Here is a 22,020-nt window from a genome sequence, read left to right as displayed (position 1 = left end):
TTGGTTCGGATTATCTCCAAATTGGTTGACAGTGAACAACAAATTGACTGGCGATGAATTGGGTTATAGCCGTTGTGATACTTGAATTCTCCAAGACAGACTTTCGGTTTTCGGACATTTTCCATCACATGCCAATGAGTTGGGCCAGATGAAAGGTGTTCGTGGGATCGCAATTGATTCTGAGATATCATTCCTAAAATCCCACTTATGTACAATCTGCAGCGAATGCCTGAATGTCGACAGCAATCGTATCGGCGTCACTCGAGGTAAAGCTATTATGGTTCAGATAGAACTTCACCGCGGTGGCTTTCGACCAAATTCAATCACTCTGGTGGGAGGTCCTTCGCCTGTTCCCCATAGAGGGCTATCACCTATTTCCGAGACAAACTAGAAGCCGGTTAGGGAGTTGTTGGCCCAGATGCTTAAAGAATCTACCAGCAAACATTTTCTAGATCAAATCACAAGTCCGATTCGAAACCAGTTTCAACCGTTGCTTAGTGGACTTTACTCAAGCTCAAAAGGTTAGGCCCTAGGATTGGTTCTTATGTCGACCTATTCCCTTTTAGCGCAGCCACTATAGTACAATGCTTCGGCTAGCATTATCTGGCTGGGAAACAGAAGAAAAGCGCCTAGGTCGTATAGGATAGCTATTATTTATGGCAAACGCATTCTAAGAATATCTGATTCCTTCTAGAAAGGACACTTAGGAAGTGCCTAAATATATAGGGCACCCTTTGCAGTATGAACAATATTAACACGACCACCGATTGAAGATTAGAACAGGACTGATGGAAATAATATCCTAGACAAAATTGTCGGCTATAAAATTCTCTACTGCACAACATAGTAAGTACATAATTATCCGAAAAGCAATGAAAATGCGTAGGATTGGATAGAGTCATTAGAACCAGGAATGGCGTGCTTCCAAATCATCCGCGATAACAAAACGACTGACCTACCATGCCACTATTTTCGCCTTTCTTTTGCGATCTTCATATTTCATGAATAATAATAGACCATGATCGCCATCGCCTACACAGACGAGACGACGCCTTTGGACCCAGGCCACAATGATCCTCGTCGCTCTCCGCCATCATACCAAACTATACATCCAGATGACACTAACCAGTCAAATAATCATGCCATCACAGATGGAGAGAACGGCGCATCGACTGAGTCCCCTCCAACCAAGCCATCTTCTGAGGCGTTAACCAGTGTGGGAAGCATAGTCGCCGTGCTCCTTCTTGGTAAGATGTCGCATATGTGCCATGATCACGCAGTATCTTAATACTATCCAGGTGAATTCATATCAAATGCCGATGCAACGCTGATCATGACCGCCACTGCCTCTATCACTTCCGAATTCAACCAACTCCAGGGAGCAGCCTGGTTGTCGACTGGATATACCCTCGGGTTATGTGCGGCTCAGCCTACGGTTAGTTTGGCTTGACTTATATGAGCATGGTCGCCTGCTGACAGCTACTAGTATGGGAAACTGAGTGACATCTACGGGCGGAAGCTGCTTTTGCTGGTGTCCTATCTCTTTCTCGCACTGGGCTGTCTTGTGTGGTAGGTCTTGGAGTATGTGCATAGTCTCATTCGAGCTAACTAGCCCTCAGTGGACTGGCAACTGACCTGTGGATTGTCATTCTGGGACGAGCCATCAGTGGTATAGGAGGTGGCGGGATCATGACCATGAGTTCGATTATCATCACCGGTACTATCCACTTGTCAAAGTCGGAGGCGCCTGCTGACTGCCTAGATGTTGTGTCCAAGCGAGAGGTTGCCAAATGGCGAGCCTACGTGAATGTATCGATGACCCTTGGTCGGAGTGTTGGAGGCCCAGTCGGGGGAGTCCTGACAGACACCATAGGCTGGCGATGGTACGTCAACTCAATGTCTTTCCATCGAATGCATTCAACTAACCACTTCGTTGAACTAGGGCATTCCTTCTTCAGGTCCCTCTTCTCGGCCTCGCTGCAATCCTCGTCATCGTGCAGCTGAAGCTTGTCCACCACGCTCCTCTGGACACGCCAGGAAATCAATTGAAGCTTCGCCGTGTGGATTTCCCGGGTGCCCTCTCAATCGCCACGAGCATCACTACTATCATTCTCCTTCTCGATCAAGGTGGCAAATCATTCCCCTGGGTGTCTGCGCCCACGCTTTTTCTAGCTAGCCTGGGAATGGTATCTCTTGCACTGTTCGTCTATATCGAGCTGTTCGTCGCGAAAGAGCCAATCTTCGACCTGCAGATCCTCCGGCGTCCGAATATCATCCCCAGCTATCTCATTAGCGCGCTGCAAGTCGGGGCTCAGGTCGGCATGATGTTCTCAGTGCCGCTCTATTTTCAGGTCACCGCGAAGGCCTCCAGCACAATCGCCGGGGCTCATTTGGTCCCCGCGGTGATAGGGAACACCGTAGGTGGGCTGGTGGCGGGTGTTTTCATTCGACGCACCGGGAACTACAAGCCAGTCCTCGTCGTCGCTGGGCTGGTAGCCTCCATCACATATGTCTTGCAAGTCGTCCGATGGAACGGCCACACTGGACCATGGGAATCTATGTACATCGTGTTTGGGGGGTTGGGAACGGGGCTCGCATCCTCTGCCGCGTTTGTGAGCATGACCGCGTTCCTGGAGCCGCAGGATATTGCCATGGCTACCAGTGGGTATCTCCTCCTTCTCAGCTTTGCTATGACGGCCGGGGTGACTACGACATATACTGTGCTGGGATCGGAATTCAAGAGGCAGTTGCAGACCCGGTTGCATGGGCCGGATGCGCACAAAGTAAGGAAGCTAGTCTCTGGCGGAATCCATATTAACAGTCATCTAGATCATTCAACGTGCCTTGTCGAGTATCGACTACATCGCCGGCCTTACTGGATCACTTCGGGATATAGTTGTGGACAGCTATGTGGCCGGCCTGAGACATGCATACAGTAAGTTCACCATGATTGGATATGGATATTTCCTAGTTAACGGACTTAGTTGTCTCGCTGGTGTGCTCTCTGTTCGGCTCTATGACTGCTCTGAGCATCAAAGCCCACCGTGTCTAGCAGGTGTTTTCTGATCCTCCCCTAATGTACATAGTTTTATCATCTATGTATCAGGCGAAGTGTGCAAGTCTAGATGTATATTTCAGAGCAGACCGGATGAACATGAATCTTCACTCTACATACATACTTGACAAAATTAGTTCAATAGCGGTTTTAGCAGCAGCCGACCTAGCTCATCTATATTAGTAGAAAAAATATATCTACTATTTAGCTCTCTATTATTCTAAAGTCTAATATCTTATGATGCGTCCATGCTTCCTAATCTCGAATGCAATTTATTATGCCCACTTAGCAGCATATCGAAGTCAAAATAGATACATAACTCCAGAGTAAACAGCTAATACATCTCCAAATCAAGGTCATCATACAACAAACCTATTTGGTCGGTGTCACCTAAATTGAAAGCAGTCTGTGACGTTGTTTGGAACATGTATTAGCAACGATCCTTGAGCGACGAGCAGCAAATCCCCGGGTACTCACCATGAAGTCCCAATCATCCCTGATGTCTGGAGGGCCCTCGTCTCCCTGTTCTGGCAGTGAAGCCGCTAACCGTTCCAAGATCGGCAAGCATGTCACTCCCACATCTTCCACCGCTTGGATCAAAAGATTGGCTATCTCGTCCTTTCGCAGGCCACGCATCAAGCCCTGGATCTGGCCTGCTATCAAGCTGGTGAGCATATAGCCCTTCACATTCGTCTCTCCCGCCTCCAGCACCCGCAGGCACCACGCTTTGGCCTCCTCAAGCACGGCCATGAGGTCGGGCCGCAAAGGCACGGGACACAACCCCTCGACCTCCTGTAGTTGCATCCGGAGCTCGACGGCAATCAAAAAGGCCGCATGGAGGCTCACAGTGGGGTAAAAGCCCGCACTGCATGTCACCAATCGCCGAAACTCGACCAGCCCGGCGATAGGCGGCGAGGGACAGGCTGCGAGCCATAGGCGCAAAGAGGACTCGACCACCATCTTCCTGGAATAGAGAAAGTTTGTGCTGTGCAGGCTGGACCCGAAATATGGGGCGTGCAGCGATAGGAGATACCGGTGCATGAGAAAATCCACCACCTGCATCTCATATTGTGAGGGGCCAGACTGGCCCCCTGGTCGCAGCGTGTGAATGAGTTCTCGGTACACCGTGCGCAGCTCAGCATCCAGACGAAGAGCCTCCTCGTAGGTTCCAAGTGAGCCCAGATCGTTCAGAAACTTGACAACCGCGAGTCGCTGCTGAAACGTTCGGCGGAGCGCTATCGAGATGGTTGTCTTTGTGAATCCTGCCGTCGCTACCGGATCGGTCACTTCCAGCTGCTCGTCATCGAAATTGCCCGGAGGGGCTGTGTCAAAATCGCCCGGCAAGATCAATGGCGACCCACCAGATGACAAACTGGCCTGGAGATTTAGCTCCAGGATGGTGTTCCAGAGTCGGCGATGCATTTCAGCCATGAGGGTTGTGCGTTGGGGAAGATTGCATGGATCACGGTGCAGGCCCATGGACATTGCTTTCCGGAGCAGGCTGCCTATAGCGATCCAGGTTGACTCCCCTCCTGCACCCACCCGCTCTTGCGCGAAGAGCAGAAGGAGGTTATTCTGGAGGGACTGGAGTGTCAGCTTTGATTTAAACTTCAGTTGTGAAACCAGGAGCTGGGCCTCGTGGATCCATTGCAGGGCAGAGAGACGCAGGGAGAATGTGTCGTCGTATGTAACTGCGCCGATGGCCAGCACGAGCCTAACCTGAGCGTCGAATTCCACGTCTGCTGGTTTGCCATCCCCAAGCCAGAGTGCGTCGTACTGCCTGCGAAAGGTGGGGACATGGAGAATCCGATAAATTGATTCGGTGGTACGGAGGTAGGCATCAACAAGCTGGTCGGCGAGGTCTCGGGGCGGCAACTGGGAAGCCGGGAGATCGGGTAAGGATCGCATGCGCCGTGCCTTGATGCATCGGGCCAGCGCTTTACACTTTTCCATGCCCGTCCATGCTTTGGATGTGCCGTCAGTGAGGTGCGGCTCGAGCATGGTCAGTATGTCTCGGATCTGGCCGTGTCAGCCTCTGCTTGTTCATCCCCGGAATATATCTATGTTCGGAAAACTCACCACAAAGATCCCACTGACTCCCCAGTGGCTCTGTCCTAGCAATCGCGTCTTCATACTGACGCTCTGGGCGATGGTCTCCGACCGACCGTCTGCAGGTCTTCGGCAGTGGACGTGGAAGTTTCCACTCAGACGGGAAGTGGTGGTTTCGATATCCAGAGATGGACGCAACGAAGTGGATGGAGATCGCATCAATCTCGTTGTCGCCAACTTCTCCTCGAGCTCTCGAACACGGAGCCTCAACAGCCGTGTCTCCTCGTCTGGCGCGGACACTTGGCTGGTCGGCGTGGATGCACTGGCACTGGGCGACACGCCCTGAGAGTGGTGGACGACTCCCTGCCCACCACGGTTCTGGAGGGAGACAGGTTGGTTAACGTTCTCGTAAACGCACGACCCGGCTTGGGCGCGCAGACAGTTGCTGCAGGGTTGTTCGCGATTGCATCGTATCTTCCGTTTGCGACACAGGAAACACGATACCGCAGGACGTCGGCGCCTCTCCATTTCGGATGAGCTTGCAGAGAATGGGATGATCATGCGGGGATGGAAGGATGCGAGCTGATGAACCTGAACTAATCCGCAATATCGCCTAATCCGTTCCGAAGGTTTACCACTCCATTCAGAGACTGGTGCGATACTCCGTAAAGATCGATGATGTTGAGATAGTTGGTTCGGAGATGACGGGGAAAGGCCACCATCCGCCGTCCCCGAGTCCGAGTCCGAGTCCGAGCCCGCGCCGAGTCCGGCGGGTACTCTATAGTACGGAGTATACTCTCTAGTACAGAGTAGAGCGGTATGGAGTACTTCAAGTTCTTAAATAAAGCGATTGCCATCTCGCCTCTTTCCTTTCATCCAGAAGCACACGCATCCAGTCACACACCATGCTCTCGACAGTCTCTGAACAAACGCCTGCCTCGCTCGACAGATCGGAGGTGCGGATCATCCTCGCGGACCAGGAGCCTGGCCATCATATCACCTCGGAGAAAGAACCTCCCAACGTAACAGGAGCTGATCCAGCCCCGGATGGAGGTGTGCGTGCCTGGCTGGTGGCAGCGGGAGCGGCATCAGTCTTCTTCTGCACACTTGGTCTTGCCAACTCTTTTGGTACGTTTGAAGAATACTACCTGACCCATCAATTGAAAGGCAACACAGCGTCTGCCATCTCATGGATTGGCTCCCTGCAATCCTTCCTACAGTTCTTTTCAGGAATGCTGGGAGGCCCCCTCTTTGATCGCTTTGGTGCCCAGGTACGTCTGCTTCTCCCCCTAAATGGACCAGTGATCGCGCTGACCAAATGGGGAAATACATAGGTCTTCAGGCCCTCTGCCATTGCCTACATCTTCGCCCTGATGATGCTGAGTCTGTGCAAAAATTATTGGGAAGCCATGCTTGTGCAGGGGGTGCTGATGGGTCTGGTCATGGGCTTTCTGCAGATTCCGGCCTTTGCTGCAGTGTCGCAATACTTTGACAAGAAGCGGGCTGGAGCCCTGGGCCTTGCGGTGGCCGGGTCCTCAATTGGGGGAGTCATCATGCCTATTATCCTATCCAAGGGGTTTAATGGCTCCTCTCTGGGCTTTGGCTGGACAGTCCGCGTGGTCGCCTTTGTCATGCTGCCATTTATGGGCCTTTCCTGTGTTGCTATCAAGTCCCGCGTCCCACCTCGGAAAACCCATTTCTTCCTCCTGGCCCCCTATAAGCAGCCACGATTCATCCTGCTTTTCACGGCACTCTTCTTCATGTTTATAGGCATGTTCACCCCCATGTTCTACCTTACCACCTATGCCACCACCAAAGGCATGAGCGCGACGCTAGCTGGGTACCTGCTGGCCCTGGTGAATGCCGCCTCAACCTTCGGCCGGATTGTGCCAGGAGCGCTGGCGGATAAGTATGGTCGCCTGAACACCTTTGCCATTGGCGGCGTGGCCACAGGTATTCTGGTCTTCTGTATGACCAGCGCCACCAATAATGCTGGCTTGATCGTCTATGCCATCTTCTTTGGGTTCTGTTCTGGCGCAATTGTCTCAGGTGCCTCAGCTACCTTCTCCAGCTGCCCGGACAACCCACAAGACATTGGCACGTACATGGGAATGGGCATGGCCATTTCGGGGTTGGGAGCTCTAGTCGGTCCCCCTATCAATGGCGCCATCCTCGCTCGGTATGGAGGTTATTTCGAATGCTGCATGTTCAGCGGTGCGATGGGGGTGTTTGGCGGCCTCATTGCATTTGCAGCTAAGTTGACCACCAAGGAGGGTCTTTGGGGGGTGGTTTGATTTTGGATCATGAGGAAGAAGTGTACGACCGTATAGGTACATATAAGCCAAGTAAATAATCCACAAGATTCCCACACAAACAATCGAATGCACAGTACTTTTGCTGGCACAAACTAAGAAAGAGCGAGCGCCACAATGTGGCTGAGCTCAAGTGGCGGAGGCGCCTAACACGCGAGCCACGCTCCGTATACACTACCACACAACATATTACTTATGTCCAGTTTATTAGAATCCCGCTGGGCACCCCGTTCTGGCGGTGCAGAAACCCCATCGTCGGGGTCGTCGTCGACGCGCCTGGGCCTCCTCTCCCCCTCTGAAGAACTCTCGCGGCTGAGAAAAATCGTGGCGCGGTTAAAGTGGAAACTCCCGTTCCTGGCGGAGGGATACCGCCTGGCGACGCAACGCGAAGCTCCGGCAGAGGTTGTGGCGCACGCCGAGATCATGTTTAAGCTCGACTTCCATGAATACTACGCGCTGCTGGAGCGCGCCCTGGTGCATCTGCTGGGCGTGTTTGGGATCGCCGTGTCCGCCGCGCCGAAGAATGCGCACGGGATGGGGCTGCATCGATACCACGCGAATGTCATAGAAGCTCTCGAGGCGCGATCGAGTCCCCTTCGGGGTGTTTTTAAAACTGGGGATCGGCTCAGACAGTTGAGGAGAGCGAAGGAGCTGCGGAACCGCTGGAAGACTGCGGATTTGTCCCAGGAGGATATTAATCGCGATGAGTTCGGCTTCGCGCGGAATGACCGTGTGTCGGGGCTGGAGAGTTATGATCTTGAGAAAATCCTGGCGGATATCTTTGATGCGCTGGAGGACGGATATCAGCTCGCTGAGACGCATGCGGCCCAGACGGATATGTCTCGCAGCAGCCAGAGTCGGGTGGCCGAGTCGGAGATCGACTGGGACTTTATTGTTGATGCGATGGATTGGGAAGCGGTATGAGCGTGTACTAGAGCATGAGTTGTTCGGGCATTTGTATAGCACTTACTTTTACGGGGTTCGATTATGTCCTTCGTTCGCCCCTTCTGACACCCACCCATCCTGTACTTCTTTCGGTCTCGCATTGTTCGTGTGACCTGTCAATATGGGAGACGAGCACGGAATATCAGCGTTAAGCGCAGTGTATACAGGATACTACAGGTTAATAGAACCCTATCAATAAACATTCAGTGATAATACTAATCCAACTTGTCTAGATTGAAGTAAGTAGACAGGAACTCTGATATAGCCAATGCAATGCTTCAAGATGAACTTGCATAATGCTGCTTATAAAACGCCGCTGCTCCATCCCCTGCAATCCTACCAAACACCACGCATTCCAGCAACGACGAGCCACCCAGCCGATTCTGTCCATGGAGTCCGCCGGTGACCTCGCCCGCAGCCCAGAGACCTCGAATCGGCGCTCCGTTCTTATCCAAAACCTGACTATGTTCGTTGAAGATCGCACCTCCCATAGTGAAATGCGTGACCGGCGTGACTTTCCCGAGGTATATAATCGAGTCTGGCTTGACATCAGTCAAGGTCCAGTTCCCAAACGCCTTGCGTCCAAAAGCATCGCTCTTCCGTCCAGCAACAACATCCGCGTAGTCCTGGATGGTTTGGGCGGCCACCTGGCCCAGTTCGCTAACGGTCGTCTTGCGCATCAAACCCTTCCATACGTAGAACTCAATGTGCGAGGCCAGCGCCGATGCAGCGCCCTCGTCCAGAACTAACGAGAGATCCCACTGTCGCGCGTGCGTATCCAGGCTGGTAGCAGCACTCATGACGGCATTCGTGACATGTTCGCGGGTCTCCAGCTCGTTGACAAACCGCCTCCCATCACCCAGCAGCAAAATACCACCTTCGCCACGGAGAGCTTCCGCGGCCAGAAACTTAACACCAGCAGATGGCTCCTTCGGGTCCACAAACCCCGTCGGATGGACCTGGACTTGTTCCATGTCGATCAGCGCCGCACCCACCTGCTCGAGCAGCGGCTGCGAGCCCTCGCGCAACTCGTTCGTCGACGGCAAGCCCGCAAGATCCGGGCGGTACTTGGACAGCATGCCGTGTGCGTCGCCGGCGAAACCGCCCGTCGCGAATACGACAGGGCCATGGAGGGTTTTGACGCCGGCGCTTTCTTCCGCATATTCGACTCCGAGGACTTCGTCCGCTTCGCGGAGGACTCTTGTCACTTTGGAGTTTGTCCGCAGCTCGAACAATGGGTTCCCGTTGAGGGAGTCGAGCAGAGTGGTGATGATGGCGTTGCCCGGGGGGCGTTTGCCTGCCCCGCGATGGGTTCTGGGATGGCTGTGGCCGCCTAATTGGGTCACTTTGCTCAGGTCGATCCCCTTTTCGTCGGTGAGCCAGTAGACGGCGTCTGGGGAGGACTGTGTGAGCGTGGTGATGAGTTGCTCGCGCCGATGGCGCTCGGTAGATGTAGATGTCGTGAACGGGGTCCCGGCTGATTTGATGGTGTCGTTGAAGAACTCCTGGTCGTTGTCGATTGGTTGGAATCGAGTCGGTGCGCCATTGATTCCGGATGATGCTTTCATACTGTTGCCGCCGGGCTTTGGCGCCCTGTCCAGCATGATGACCGGGACATGGTGGAAGAGGAGTTGGGACGCTGCAGACAATCCAGCTAGTCCCGAGCCTACGACTATAGCTGGAGTGGATTGTAGTAATGCTGAGGGGGTTGAGAGTGCTGACATCGTGACACTGTTCCATAAAATGAAGTTTGGAGTGTGCTTGTTCCTGGGAGGAGTGGAATTATAGGTATCGAAGGGGTGGTATGATCTCACCACCACCATCACCCCACATCCGGCCCATCCCGTTGTCGCGTGTCTACATGGAACCACTTATCTGTCCATTCTAGGACGGCTGCGTTATGCTTAAAACAGACTTGAATCTCACCGTGTGCCAGAAATATCTAGGATTGTTGAACCTTACGTTGACGTCCATAGCCAAGGGCATAGATCTCTCTCTCATTCGGAAAGTAGGAGTCGAAATCGTACTACAGTAATGAACATCACCACAAGTATATACAGAGCCAGACCAGCCTCGTTTTTCGCAGGTGAAGGGAAAATATGCCAAATATTGAAGGATCCCCTAATTCTAATTCAACCTTTCACCTCTCCCTCTATTCATCTCTCCTCACCCCACAATCACTTACCATCATTGACGAAACCAGCCGCTCACTACATTCTGTGAATCCAGTATCTTGCTTCATGGTCCTTATAAGGATCCAGTACGGCCTTCTTCCGCAGGTTGTCTCGCTTTTCCTTTCCTCCCCCTGCCTTACCGTGCGGCTTCTTCTATCAGTGTCGTTTTCTCTTTCCTTTCCTTGCGCACAATGGATAACTTCAACAGTTCAGACCAAATTACTGACGAGGAATACCCGGCCAATGCCTGGCAGAGGGGTACTTTATCCATGGCCTAGGATATAGCACGCTACCCTGGGATCCAACGATCAGTATAATGCTGGGAGCTGCCCTTCAATCCGCGTTAGCGGCGAGGGCGGGGGACGTTGCACGATCAGACGGCTATACCGCCGACGAATTCCTCCACTGGGAGGATATTGAGCTGACACTACGGCGATCAAAGCCTATATCGATCCAGAGTCTGAGGGCCTGTATTATCCTAAAAATACTTGAAAGGCTCGAAGTAAGTAACTCTCTACCTTACACCAGTCCTAGTTAATTTACTTACAGTCTGATCAGAGACATAATAAACGCTAACCATGTCCTTTTTCTGACCCTCTACCGAATCAGAAGAACAGTGCATAAAACTTTTGGTTATCCATGCCCTTCGGCATGGATTAGTATACGGTACGACCTTGGAGGCGCTCCTAGAATCGATCGAACAAAACCCGCAAAGAAAAGTCCAGTGGAAATCGCCAACATGGCTTGTTCTCCTAATACTTCAAACACGTGTGGCCACAGTGGGGATTACCGGAGGTTATCATATCAGACCGTGACGGTTAATCTACCTCGGACTTCTGGTCCTATCTGTTCAGCCGTTGCAGAGTACGGTTGGGGATTACAGCTGCGTAGCACCGAAATCGCTTCTGCAGATCCGGTACAACGAGTGCGTCTGTGGAGCAGTCGCCCATGGAACGTTCTACAGTGGCGTAGCGGAAGGTAGCAACCGAGACCCGGTGTTAATATTAAGCACAGGTCGACATTAATGCTCTTGTCTAGACAGGTGCCCCCCCGACCAGCTAAGACAACGGCTAGCACCTCCGACTATTAGGTTCATATTCGCTCCATCGCCATCCGAGGCTTATATATGCTTAAAGATAATATGGGTAGGGCTGTTAAGGTGGTCAATAATGTTAGGGAGCACTGGTTTGTGCAACAAGGCGGACTTATGGGCATGTCGGGGTTTGTTCATGGGATTTCTGCGATAATTTGCATGACTTATCAGATTGTATAATAAGGAGACTACGATAAATGCGTCTAGTAATGTTATACAAAGTTATGAAAGAAGATTCTGAAGATAAATTAACTGGTAGCATTGCTACAGCTAGATAAAAAATTGGCTGGCAATAAAATAAAGGTCTATCCAGAGTGTCTTGAATTCCTCTATTTGTTTATTCCCCCATCACCTACCACTACCCATCATATAGGGTCCCATTAGTGTGTTCGCAGTTTAGCAGGATTTAGATTGACACCCGGCTACTCTGTCCGCTCTGTTCACGTGGTAGTGCGGAATCGGGCAGTGCAATGAAGAGTGCAGGTGGTTATCGAACGCGATATGGCCTGATGGAATGGTGGTGCAAGATGAGCTTAATTTATCGTGTGTCGTAACAACTAAATATCGGCTCACCCACCAAGGGACTGAATGCAATCTATTGTCATTTCCTGATCCATTGTTTTCAGACAGTCTTCAACCTCCTGTTATACGCAATTAGCTCTGAAATAATCAGCCGCAATTTGTAGATATCTCAGTCTGGTAATTTGCTCGTCTGTCGTGACTCTCGATTAGTGACATGGATGCAAATTCTAGTATAGCCTCAAGTGAGGCTGCCGACACACCTTCCCTGAATTCAACATGTTGACTGTCGGGAAATTCTTTCTTGGACAGAGATGCAAAATAAGACGACCAACAGGATACGACACCTTTATGGGCTAGGAAAGTCTTCCCTCTGCCGACAGACGCAAATCTTTCGAAAATGACCATCACACAGATGAGCACCAAGGCCCTCAAAGAACTAGGCTATGACGACAGCGGTAGCAGTAGCATTCCCGGTCTCGGCATGACCATATTCAGCTCCGAGGCCGAAGGCACATATCGGTCTTTCGATCAATGGGATGGGTTCGACTGGGACACTGACCCGGTTAATGTGCTTTGATTAAGCCAGCAGGAGCCAGGCCGGTTTTTGAAGGCGGACTGTACCCCGGCCGAGCTGAGGCGCGAGATCTTTAGTTACGAGCACCCGAAGAGTGTCATGTTTGCGGAGGGGGCTTTTTTTGCCGTTAATGCGGAGACGATCCGATGACGGCCGCGGCACTTTTATAAGAAGATCCTGTACCGTTTTGTCGCGTTGAACCATGTGAATCCGGATATTGGGCACTTTGTGGAGAAGTTCTGGGGGGAAATGTTTCGTGGTAATACATGATTAGGGGATCGTGTGCTGACTATATAACGCAAAATGGTTCAATTCATAGGTTTGTTGATTGCAACTCGTGCGCGCTATATATAGGAGCCGTTATACAAGATTGCCATTGAGTTGGACAAGGAAATGAGGGTGATTTAATCATCATATGTGTTCAATTCCAGTGTGTGTACAAAATAGCTCTCCTGGGACAAAAAGAGATTTTGAGCCTGGCCACACCCGGAAAATCTTCCCATTATTAATGATCGACATGGACTAGTGCAACTTGAAGGAATGTCAAAGTAGCAGCAAAATAGTGAAGTAATAAGAATCGGTATGGTTGTCACGACAGGCTTTCCTGCAGCCTCCCTTGGCTACAATCCACCGAGATCATGGACATCCCAAAAGTACCTTCAATCATTCCATCACTGGTCTGGGGATGCCTCGGGTTCTCTCTTGTAATCCCCGTAGCCCTCGTAAGGTGCATATCCATAGGGGTTGTAAGAAGAGTAAGGGTCGTAACTCTCATACTCTTCAGGGGACGCCTCTCTCTTGTATTTGCTGTAGTCCTTGTATGGACCGTACTTGCCGTAGTCCTTGTAAGGGGCGTACTGGCCGTAGCCGTCTGGAGCTGCGTCTCTCTTGTACTCTCCGTAGCCGTCATAGGGAGCGTATCCGTAAGGGTTGTAGGAGGAGTAAGGATCATAGCTCTCATACTCCTCGGGCGAGGCATCTCTCTTGTATTTGCCGTAATCCTTGTACGGAGCGTAATGAGGGTAGCTAGCTACTCCCGAATCGGCTTCAGGGTCTCTCTTTTCCTCCGTAGGGAGGGCTGCGGAAGAGAGAACGAGGGAAGCGATGATGCATCCGGCGAAGAAGCGCATGATGGAGGATGATTCAGACGTATTGATAAGAAGGACTTGTTGTTCTGGCGGTGTTTATCTTCTCTCCAGAGTGGGATCCTTCCGGTCCTATAAATATTATGGGCCACAGGATATCATCCTTCGACAGTGCTTTGAATAGCTCACTGCATCATGATGATCGGTATACTTGTGCTGTGCGGGTTTTGATTTCCACACGATGTGGGCCAAGATCGCGCCCCATTGACCATTGAGCAGATGTGAACATGACGATATAAATAACCATGCAGGTTGTGTCCTTGGTAAGAATTCCCTTTGGCGTAGGTGACTGCGAGAAAAAACCTCATGGTCAGCATCTCGCCACGGTTTGATTCAGTACACCGTCATGACTGTCATGCGATCTATAAGACCACTTTCCAAATGCGGAGAGTCTGGTTCGTGTTCGGGGCGACGCGGAGATGACATCCATGGTCAAGATGGAGTTGATCAACAATGTCTTTATTTGTATTATCTGTACATTCTAGTCTTGGTGATCAACAGAAACCTTATCGCGGTTGTGTAACCGTTTAGAGTTATCGCTCTGTGGGGATTCGGCTTTATCCGTCGGCATGCATCAAGTCATGACGTAGCCGTTGATCTAAAGCATCCCATAGTCTTTGCCAAAGATAGAACAGTTCTATTCGGTCGGAGCTCTTTTATTTCGTACATGTCGACGGTCGACATTCCTCACGCACTGGCAGAAACACTTAATTCCACTGTAGACGAATTCCCACCCACACAATGGCATCAGACGGAGAGCAAAACGCACGGCTTCTCTCCGAAGAAGAGTCGGGCTTCTGGGAACCAAGTGAAAAGGTTCAGCGACGAAAGTCGTCAGGATGGTGGAAAATTATTCTCTATCCCGTCGGCGTTGGACTGATATTTCTCGCTGGCATCGCGGGTGGCTATCATTGGCAAGACTTCGATGTGAATAAACGATGTCTTGAACATGTTTCGCAAAAGGGTAAGCGTCATGAAGACCTACTTGAACGAGTCAGTACTAATGCAGACACAGCACCTCTGATGCGCGATATGGATGTTACATATCATGTTGAGCAATTCAACGGTGAATTTCTCACCGAGAACATCTACAGACAGAACGCCAGTCAAGAGGTGGATGATGCTTGGGAGGCGCTAGGAGTTGACTGTAAGCATGGACGGGCTTACACACCCGACTAATGCTAATCATCCTAGATCGACCTCTAAGAGTTCCACCCGAAGCTGCGGAGGAGGCCGGGATCGCCCACGATCAGGTGAAGATCAACGACAAGTATGGGGGAGGATATATCGCCAATCTTGAGGGGCTCCATCATCTACATTGTTTGGTAAGCAGCTCGTCCATTCTTCTGGTGCACATAATAATAGAGACATCTCAGAATCTGCTCCGCAAATCACTATACTACAATTACGACTATTATCACGCGAAGGGGGAGGGTGCCTTTGTCAACGAAGACTATATCGTTCGGAAGCATGTTTGTAAGTGGCTACCGCTCTTCTACAACGCTCATGGCTGACGGCATCACCAGCACACTGTCTTGATATCCTCCGCCAACAGCTCATGTGTACCGTGGATGTTGGTGTCCTGGGACAGATTTGGGTGTGGCCGGACGACCCCAAGCCTTTTGTTGATTTCAACACTCGGCACAAATGTCGGAATTTTGATGCGATTCGTCAGTGGGCTCATGACCATCAGCTCCCCGCGGACCCCCCTCCGGGCTTTATCCAAGAGCGGCCCGAAGAGGGGGATACGATCTACCCGGATATTCCGTGAGCTCAAGCATGGCTGAATCTATATCTTGTCCATCCAATTGATGCCTCGTTGTGTTTTAATATATGTTCCATAGTGATGAGTTTGGTATTTTCTGTTCTATTTGGCTCACGAATAGAGTCGTTCTTTAAGTAGGGCGAATCCCGTTCTGGTTTTGTCCGTGCAATCAGTTTGGAGGTAATCTCGTACTCTCGTAGTCTCGTACAGCCTGCAGAGGCACACATGCCTGGCCAAGCCCGACGGGGTGATAAAATGGCAGGGTGGCGGATACAGCCCTTCAAAGCCCATATGTAAGGTAAAATGAAAAGATACAATAGCCGAAATTTGCCGGCGGGTCTATCTCAGCTTAGCGTCTCTGAACTCCTCGCATGTTTTCCCCTACTCTCCTCCATGAAGAGAACTCGGATGCCTGGACTAATCAATTTAGCCCGCAGCCTGAAACAATCATGCACGCCACCTTACGCCCAGCGCAGAAAAGACAAGCCCCGAATGAAAGAGGAAGGTCCTCCGAGTTGACTCCCGGTAGCGGCACTTGACCAGGGGCACATTGAGCCCTGCATGAAGAGATCGGAACCAGGATAACATGCGGGGTACGGCCATCTCGAAGGTCCAGAAGAGACTCGTGCAATCTATATCCGGATCGGCGGCCCGTACGAGCTTGTTCGTCCAAGCTTTGCTTGACGAACACGAGGCCATTGTTGCTCCGTGTCCCAAAGGAAAAGGGACTACTTTACGGAATAACTCTGTGAAGCCGGATTACGACCCCAAGTCCGAGTTATAAATACTGTCTTTACCTCAAGTATGCTGGAAACGTGTTCTTGTGTCTGACAGCATCCAGACCTCGCCATGAATTCTCTTACAAAAAGCATCATCGCCGCAGGGCTGGTCTTCCACCCACTTGTCCAGGCCCAACAGCCTTCCTCGTCTTCTCCAGGAAACCCTTCCTTGACAACGTGGAAATGCACTACTGGAGGGGGTTGTTTGCAACAGGATACATCAGTCGTTCTAGATTGGGGTTTCCACTGGATACACACCAGCAATTCTCAATCCTGCACCACCTCCTCCGGTGTCAACTCGGCCCTCTGCCCCGATGAAGCTACCTGTGCTAAGAACTGCGTGATCGATCCGGCGAACTACGCAACAGCTGGCGTCGCCACCTCGGGAGACACTTTGACGATGCACCAATACTACCAAAACAACGGGGTCATCACTAATGCATCACCGCGTCTCTATCTCCTGGGCTCAGACGGCAACTATGTCATGCTGAAGCTCCTCGGCCAGGAACTTAGTTTCAATGTGGATCTGTCAACGCTTCCGTGTGGCGAGAACGGTGCTTTGTATCTGTCAGAGATGAGCGCCACCGGTGGAAGAAACGAATACAACACAGGAGGCGCCCAGGTATTGAGATTCTGAGCATTTCCGTAGACAATACCGTGTATGCTGACGAACTCTTAGTATGGTTCTGGTTACTGCGACGCACAGTCGCCAGTCATGGCATGGAGAAACGGCACTCTCAACACCAGTGGCCAGGGTTTTGGCTGCAACGAAATGGATATCCTCGAAGCCAACTCCCGTGCAAACTCCTTCACCCCTCACCCCTGCAACGGCAATGATTGCGATAAAGGCGGGTGTGGGTTCAATCCCTACGCTCTCGGCCAGCAAAACTACTGGGGCCCAGGCGGTACGGTCGACACGTCCAAGCCGTTCACTATCACCACGCAGTTTATCACCGACGACGGTACCAAAACTGGGACTCTGAAAGAGATCCGCCGTCAATACATCCAAAATGGTAAGATCATCGCCAATGCGAAGTCGTCTGCAGGTGTCGACTCCATCACCGAGCCATGGTGCGAATCTGTTGACGGCGCTGCTGCTACCTACGGTGGTCTGAAGAGAATGGGTGAGGCCCTCGGCCGGGGAATGGTTCTGATTTTTAGCATCTGGAACGACGCAGGCGGCTTCATGAACTGGCTGGATAGCGGCAGCGCCGGACCCTGCAGTAGCACGGAGGGAAATCCGTCATTGATTCAATCCGCCCATCCGGATACTCATGTGGTGTTTTCGAACATCCGCTGGGGCGATATCGGATCCACCTATACCAACCCGGGCGGCTCTGGTTCTAGTTCCAGCTCTACTACGACCACAACCAAGACCACCTCCACCACTACCACTACGAAAATCACCACTACCACCTCCGCAGGGGGTGCCACCCAGACCCACTGGGGCCAGTGTGGAGGACAAGGATGGACTGGGCCTACCGCGTGTGCATCGCCGTACACTTGCCAGAAGCAGAATGAGTGGTACTCTCAGTGCTTGTAATAGGTGCGTAACACATGCAGACTGCGTGCTCGGGCTACACAATATGCGGTTTCAGAATATCTTAAGAAAATTGCATTCCATTCGAGACCAATTTTGTTATTCATAATTGTAAACATTAAACTCGGGGTTTAGAAATGTCTCGAATTGTGGCCCAAACCAGGTTGATACGATCGGCCGGACGCATTGCCAAGTTCCTTCGGTCTTGCTAGTGACAGACTGCTCCAATCCACGGATCAGATACATCCGCGCGTCTTTTTTGTCGAGGGTATCCATGTGTCATGGCTTAAGACATAATGAAGCCATCGGTAACCAAGATATCCTCGCGACTGCGTGCATGCAAGGATCGTGCATGTAAGCGCAAACTGACAGGAACTAGCAGTCCTTACAATCGCAGCAATTCGGAGCGGCGACATGTAGGTGTAGGTCAGTAACACATGGGACTCATAAAAGGCGAGACAGGACGACATTACACATTAGCCCAGCTACCTGGGCGGTCTATAGTTCTTTAAAGTCCTTGCGTCTACTTCTCTGTACCACACCATCACCTTGGACGAATAGATGAGGAATGATTGGAAATAATGAATTTGGAGTCCCGATTTTTGCCCTCTCTTCACTCGAGCTCCCAGATCAAGCTAAGGGCTCAAAATCTTTCCCCTTGTGGTAATCCGGGTCTCAAGCCTCTGCCGAGCATCTCAGCGGACTATCAACATCCGGCTCTAAGGGCTTGGGTGGCAAGGCCCCTCCGACGGAGCATAAGAACCCGTCAAGCTACCAAGAATTCTTATTTAACCACGAAGGATCGATTAGACCCTGTTGAAATCCTTTGAGCGTTTGTTGACAAGTTCCGCGGAGTGACAAGGAGCCGCGGATGTGTAAATGATGGCCAACATCTAGAGAAATGTCATTCAGTCTTGGGATTGCTATAGATGGGGGTATTGTGGATTCTGCATACGATGGGTCCTGTAGATCTACTTCGAAGTCCCAGTAGATCGCATACTGCAATAGACTGGGGACATACCCACTGTATGCATTATCTCCAGAGCACTCCACATTGATCTAGAAAATCCCCGAGAATGTAGGTAGTATAGTGGGTACGAACTGTTCCAACGTCTGTATAGACAGAGCCCTTGCTCATGCTGTCCTGCTATTCCCACCATAATTCCTTGATCTCTATGCGATGTACCGCGGGACGTGATGTCCCGTTATCGTCCCGACTGTCTAACTCAACAGACAAATCACTTTTCGAATTCTCGTTTGTAAATGTCTCTTGGAAGTCTTGGTATTCCTTGGTCACTCCAATATGCGACGGGTTTCCCCACAAATGCGGGGTCTGGGGTAGATGTCGAGGCAATTCTGATATCGAGATGTCGGTCCAGTCCCTGGCCACACAATCCACAGCAAAGCTATAAGACGGCATGTCCGCAAACAAACCATGGCATCGCCATAAGTTTCTTCTGTTAGTATCCCTCACCATCCAAGTGTATAGAAGCGACAATGTCGGGTGAAAAAGTCGAAGTCGACCACAAGGAGGATGTCGCCCAGTCGGGGGCCCTCACGCCGGCGCAGTTGCAGGCTATGTTTCCCACACTGCGGGATCTATCAGAGGATGAGATGCAGGCTCTCAATCGGAGGGTGGTCAAGATCATTGACTGGAGAATGATGCCTTGCATAACTTTGATGTTTCTTATGAAGTATGTCTCCCTTCACTGATCTGAGCGTGTGCCCTAACATACACCACTTAGCTACCTCGATCGCATTAATGTCTCAAATGCCCGTTTGGCTGGGCTCCAGAAAGACCTAAACATGACCGACACTGTTTGGAATACAGGAATATCTACCTTCTACATTGGATACCTCATTGGTCAGTTGCCCGGCAATCTGTGGTTGGCAAAGGCCAATCCTCGCTGGCTGCTGCCGTCCATCATGTTGGCATGGAGTGTTGGTACCATCTGCATGCCAGCCATGACTTCGTACGTTCAGTCATTCTAAATGGATTCTACCTGCTAATCCGTCGTCAGGGGAGCTGGTTTCGCCGTGTGTCGGTTCTTCATCGGCCTTGCGGAGGCACCCTTTTTTCCGGGTATCGCCTTGAGTATGTTGGGCCTTCTTCCTAGAAAACCCCGATGCCTGAGACTAACAACGCGCCTAGTGACGTCCTCTTGGTATACAAAAGAGGAGAACCCAATGCGAATGGCCATCTGGCATGCAGGGAATACGATATCCAACATCATCTCCGGATTCCTTGCTGCCGGTATCCTGACAAACATGGATAATGTCCGCGGCCTCCACGCATGGCAATGGTTCTTCATTATCGAGGGGGCTGTTTCGATTGCCGTGGCTTTCTCTGGCTACTTCCTTCTCCCCGACTGGCCCCACAATACTCGTTTCCTGTCCGAGTCTGAGAAAGAAATGGCACAGTATCGGGTTCTGTTGTCCAACGGCGGCATCGAGGAAGCCAACGGCGGAACATGGGATGGACTGAAAGCAGCGGCTAGAGACCCATTTACGTGGCTCTTCTGCCTCATGCACTTTGCCCTCGTCACTGCCCAGAGCTTCAAGGACTTCCTGCCTTCTGTGAGTGTTCCCTCTCTAGCTTCAATGCCGAAGCTAACGGTGGCCATAGATAATGAAAACATTCGACTTTGACGAGATGACAACCTACCTCGTGCAGGCCCCTCCGTACGCCATCGCTTACCTATCAGCCTGCGCCATCGCCTACTCTTCCGGAAAATTCCAAGAATCGTTCTACCACATCGTCATCCCGATCATCATTGCCGCCGCAGGATGCAGCATCTTGATTTCTACTCTCAACGTCGGGGCGCGGTACTTTGGCGTCATCCTCCTATGCTCAGGGACGTACTCGGGACTTAATTTGCAGCTCTCCTGGGAAACGACTCTTGTGCCAGCCCCGCGCAGCAAGAAAGCGGCGCTGATTGCGATCGCCAACTGCATCAGTCAGTCGAGTCACTGGTTCAGTCCGTATTTCTTTCCTACGTCCCAGGAGCCGTTTTATCGGCTTGGTGGGGGACTGATCTTGGTTGGATCTCTCATCACTGTTGTAGCGGCTAGTCTTGTGAAATGGCGGGCGATGCTGCTGAACAAGAGGCTTGATGCGGCGGAGGGGTATGTTGAAGGCGAGGGAGAACGGGGCTGGAGATATGTATATTGATTGCGTTCGTATGAGCATTATCTCACAATGAATGACGGGTTATACAGTTCAGTGGTTTTGTGGGCTCGGAACGATGCGAGACTGATGGAACGTTCACATCGAGGAGATCCAGAAGTAAAAAAGGCGATTGGGAGCAAGGTCATTTGTGGGGTGCTGAATTCAGATACATAATCTCCTGGTGGCAATGTCTGAAGAAGAGATTGAGGAAGATTGTGCATGTGCATTAAGGGATATCAAGGTGCGGGACGAGGGTTTGGGATAAACAGGACATAGGTGGGAAAGGCCCTACCTATTTCTCAGGACACAAAACACCTCGAAGATGTACTTGGAACAGCAAGCTGGCTCTTTTCATTCTTTCTAAGTTACTACCGCAGCACATGATATACGATACGTGATTTCAGTTTACTCTGTTCAGGGACCCTTCCGTGTGGTAAGATGCAGTCACTGGAAGCAGAAAGTCATAGAGTCTACTTTAGATGGCCATTACCCCTACTGCACCGCAGTGATCGCTGAACTCCACAAGCCATAAGCAATGCCATGAGAGTCAGCACAGCTGTGTGGAGGGCTCGGGGGAAGCCGTCATGTAAAGTGTGTCCCTGCTGGCTGCAAAGTCGTATGGCTGCTTGCTTTCTCATCTTTTCCCTGCCTGTTTCTTATGTTTTGGGCAAAAGATTTGACCACCAGCCCATCCCAACTTTCTCCGTCCAAGTTCAATCCTCTTGTGTTGACAAGATGTAGGAACCGCTTATCCCTTTCAAGCTGTTTCAAGTCAATATCGAGAGCTCTCGCGAATATAGGAGCGAGATCGTGTGCGGCGCAAACTCGACAATCCTCACTCTCAACGCGTTTCTTGTTTCGCCTCTCCAATCGTTGGCGAAGTTCCTCTTCCACCATT

At 51.2% G+C, this 22,020-nt stretch overlaps 8 protein-coding genes across 8 annotated transcripts; 5 read left to right on the top strand and 3 right to left on the bottom strand.

Annotated features, from left to right (window-relative positions):
* Positions 1-1,018: 1,018 nt before the first annotated feature.
* ATEG_08711 (uncharacterized protein) lies at positions 1,019-2,939 on the top strand (the record flags this gene model as incomplete). The annotated part of the gene is made up of 5 exons (XM_001217296.1): positions 1,019-1,247; positions 1,299-1,435; positions 1,487-1,569; positions 1,620-1,883; positions 1,943-2,939. 5 exons carry the CDS (start codon positions 1,019-1,021, stop codon positions 2,937-2,939), a joined length of 1,710 nt encoding a protein of 569 aa, XP_001217297.1.
* Positions 2,940-3,427: 488 nt separating this feature from the next.
* ATEG_08710 (fungal specific transcription factor domain-containing protein) lies at positions 3,428-5,056 on the bottom strand (the record flags this gene model as incomplete). The annotated part of the gene is made up of 2 exons (XM_001217295.1): positions 3,428-3,445; positions 3,533-5,056. The coding sequence occupies 2 exons, from the start codon at positions 5,054-5,056 to the stop codon at positions 3,428-3,430; spliced, it is 1,542 nt and encodes a 513-aa protein (XP_001217296.1).
* A 953-nt stretch (positions 5,057-6,009) lies between these two features.
* ATEG_08709 (MCT family MFS transporter) lies at positions 6,010-7,398 on the top strand (the record flags this gene model as incomplete). The annotated part of the gene is made up of 2 exons (XM_001217294.1): positions 6,010-6,375; positions 6,439-7,398. The coding sequence occupies 2 exons, from the start codon at positions 6,010-6,012 to the stop codon at positions 7,396-7,398; spliced, it is 1,326 nt and encodes a 441-aa protein (XP_001217295.1).
* Positions 7,399-7,749: 351 nt separating this feature from the next.
* Positions 7,750-10,549, bottom strand: ATEG_08708 (uncharacterized protein; the record flags this gene model as incomplete). Its single annotated transcript, XM_001217293.1, has 4 exons — positions 7,750-8,297; positions 8,702-10,000; positions 10,324-10,387; positions 10,547-10,549. The coding sequence occupies 4 exons, from the start codon at positions 10,547-10,549 to the stop codon at positions 7,750-7,752; spliced, it is 1,914 nt and encodes a 637-aa protein (XP_001217294.1).
* A 2,846-nt stretch (positions 10,550-13,395) lies between these two features.
* Positions 13,396-13,854, bottom strand: ATEG_08707 (uncharacterized protein; the record flags this gene model as incomplete). The annotated part of the gene is made up of 1 exon (XM_001217292.1): positions 13,396-13,854. One exon carries the CDS (start codon positions 13,852-13,854, stop codon positions 13,396-13,398), a length of 459 nt encoding a protein of 152 aa, XP_001217293.1.
* Positions 13,855-14,610: 756 nt separating this feature from the next.
* Positions 14,611-15,640, top strand: ATEG_08706 (oxidase ustYa family protein; the record flags this gene model as incomplete). Its single annotated transcript, XM_001217291.1, has 5 exons — positions 14,611-14,833; positions 14,885-15,016; positions 15,064-15,194; positions 15,246-15,345; positions 15,396-15,640. The coding sequence occupies 5 exons, from the start codon at positions 14,611-14,613 to the stop codon at positions 15,638-15,640; spliced, it is 831 nt and encodes a 276-aa protein (XP_001217292.1).
* An 843-nt stretch (positions 15,641-16,483) lies between these two features.
* On the top strand, positions 16,484-17,956 carry ATEG_08705 (putative endoglucanase; the record flags this gene model as incomplete). The annotated part of the gene is made up of 2 exons (XM_001217290.1): positions 16,484-17,035; positions 17,093-17,956. The coding sequence occupies 2 exons, from the start codon at positions 16,484-16,486 to the stop codon at positions 17,954-17,956; spliced, it is 1,416 nt and encodes a 471-aa protein (XP_001217291.1).
* A 1,494-nt stretch (positions 17,957-19,450) lies between these two features.
* Positions 19,451-21,125, top strand: ATEG_08704 (uncharacterized protein; the record flags this gene model as incomplete). Its single annotated transcript, XM_001217289.1, has 5 exons — positions 19,451-19,647; positions 19,699-19,926; positions 19,975-20,048; positions 20,106-20,530; positions 20,580-21,125. 5 exons carry the CDS (start codon positions 19,451-19,453, stop codon positions 21,123-21,125), a joined length of 1,470 nt encoding a protein of 489 aa, XP_001217290.1.
* Between the last annotated feature and the right edge of the window lie 895 nt (positions 21,126-22,020).

The sequence above is a fragment of the Aspergillus terreus genome, genomic scaffold (genome assembly GCF_000149615.1).
Source record: "Aspergillus terreus NIH2624 scaffold_13 genomic scaffold, whole genome shotgun sequence".
Lineage (NCBI taxonomy): Eukaryota > Fungi > Ascomycota > Eurotiomycetes > Eurotiales > Aspergillaceae > Aspergillus > Aspergillus terreus.
Note: the sequence above shows the minus strand (reverse complement) of the source record. Positions and strands in the feature narration are given on the sequence as shown.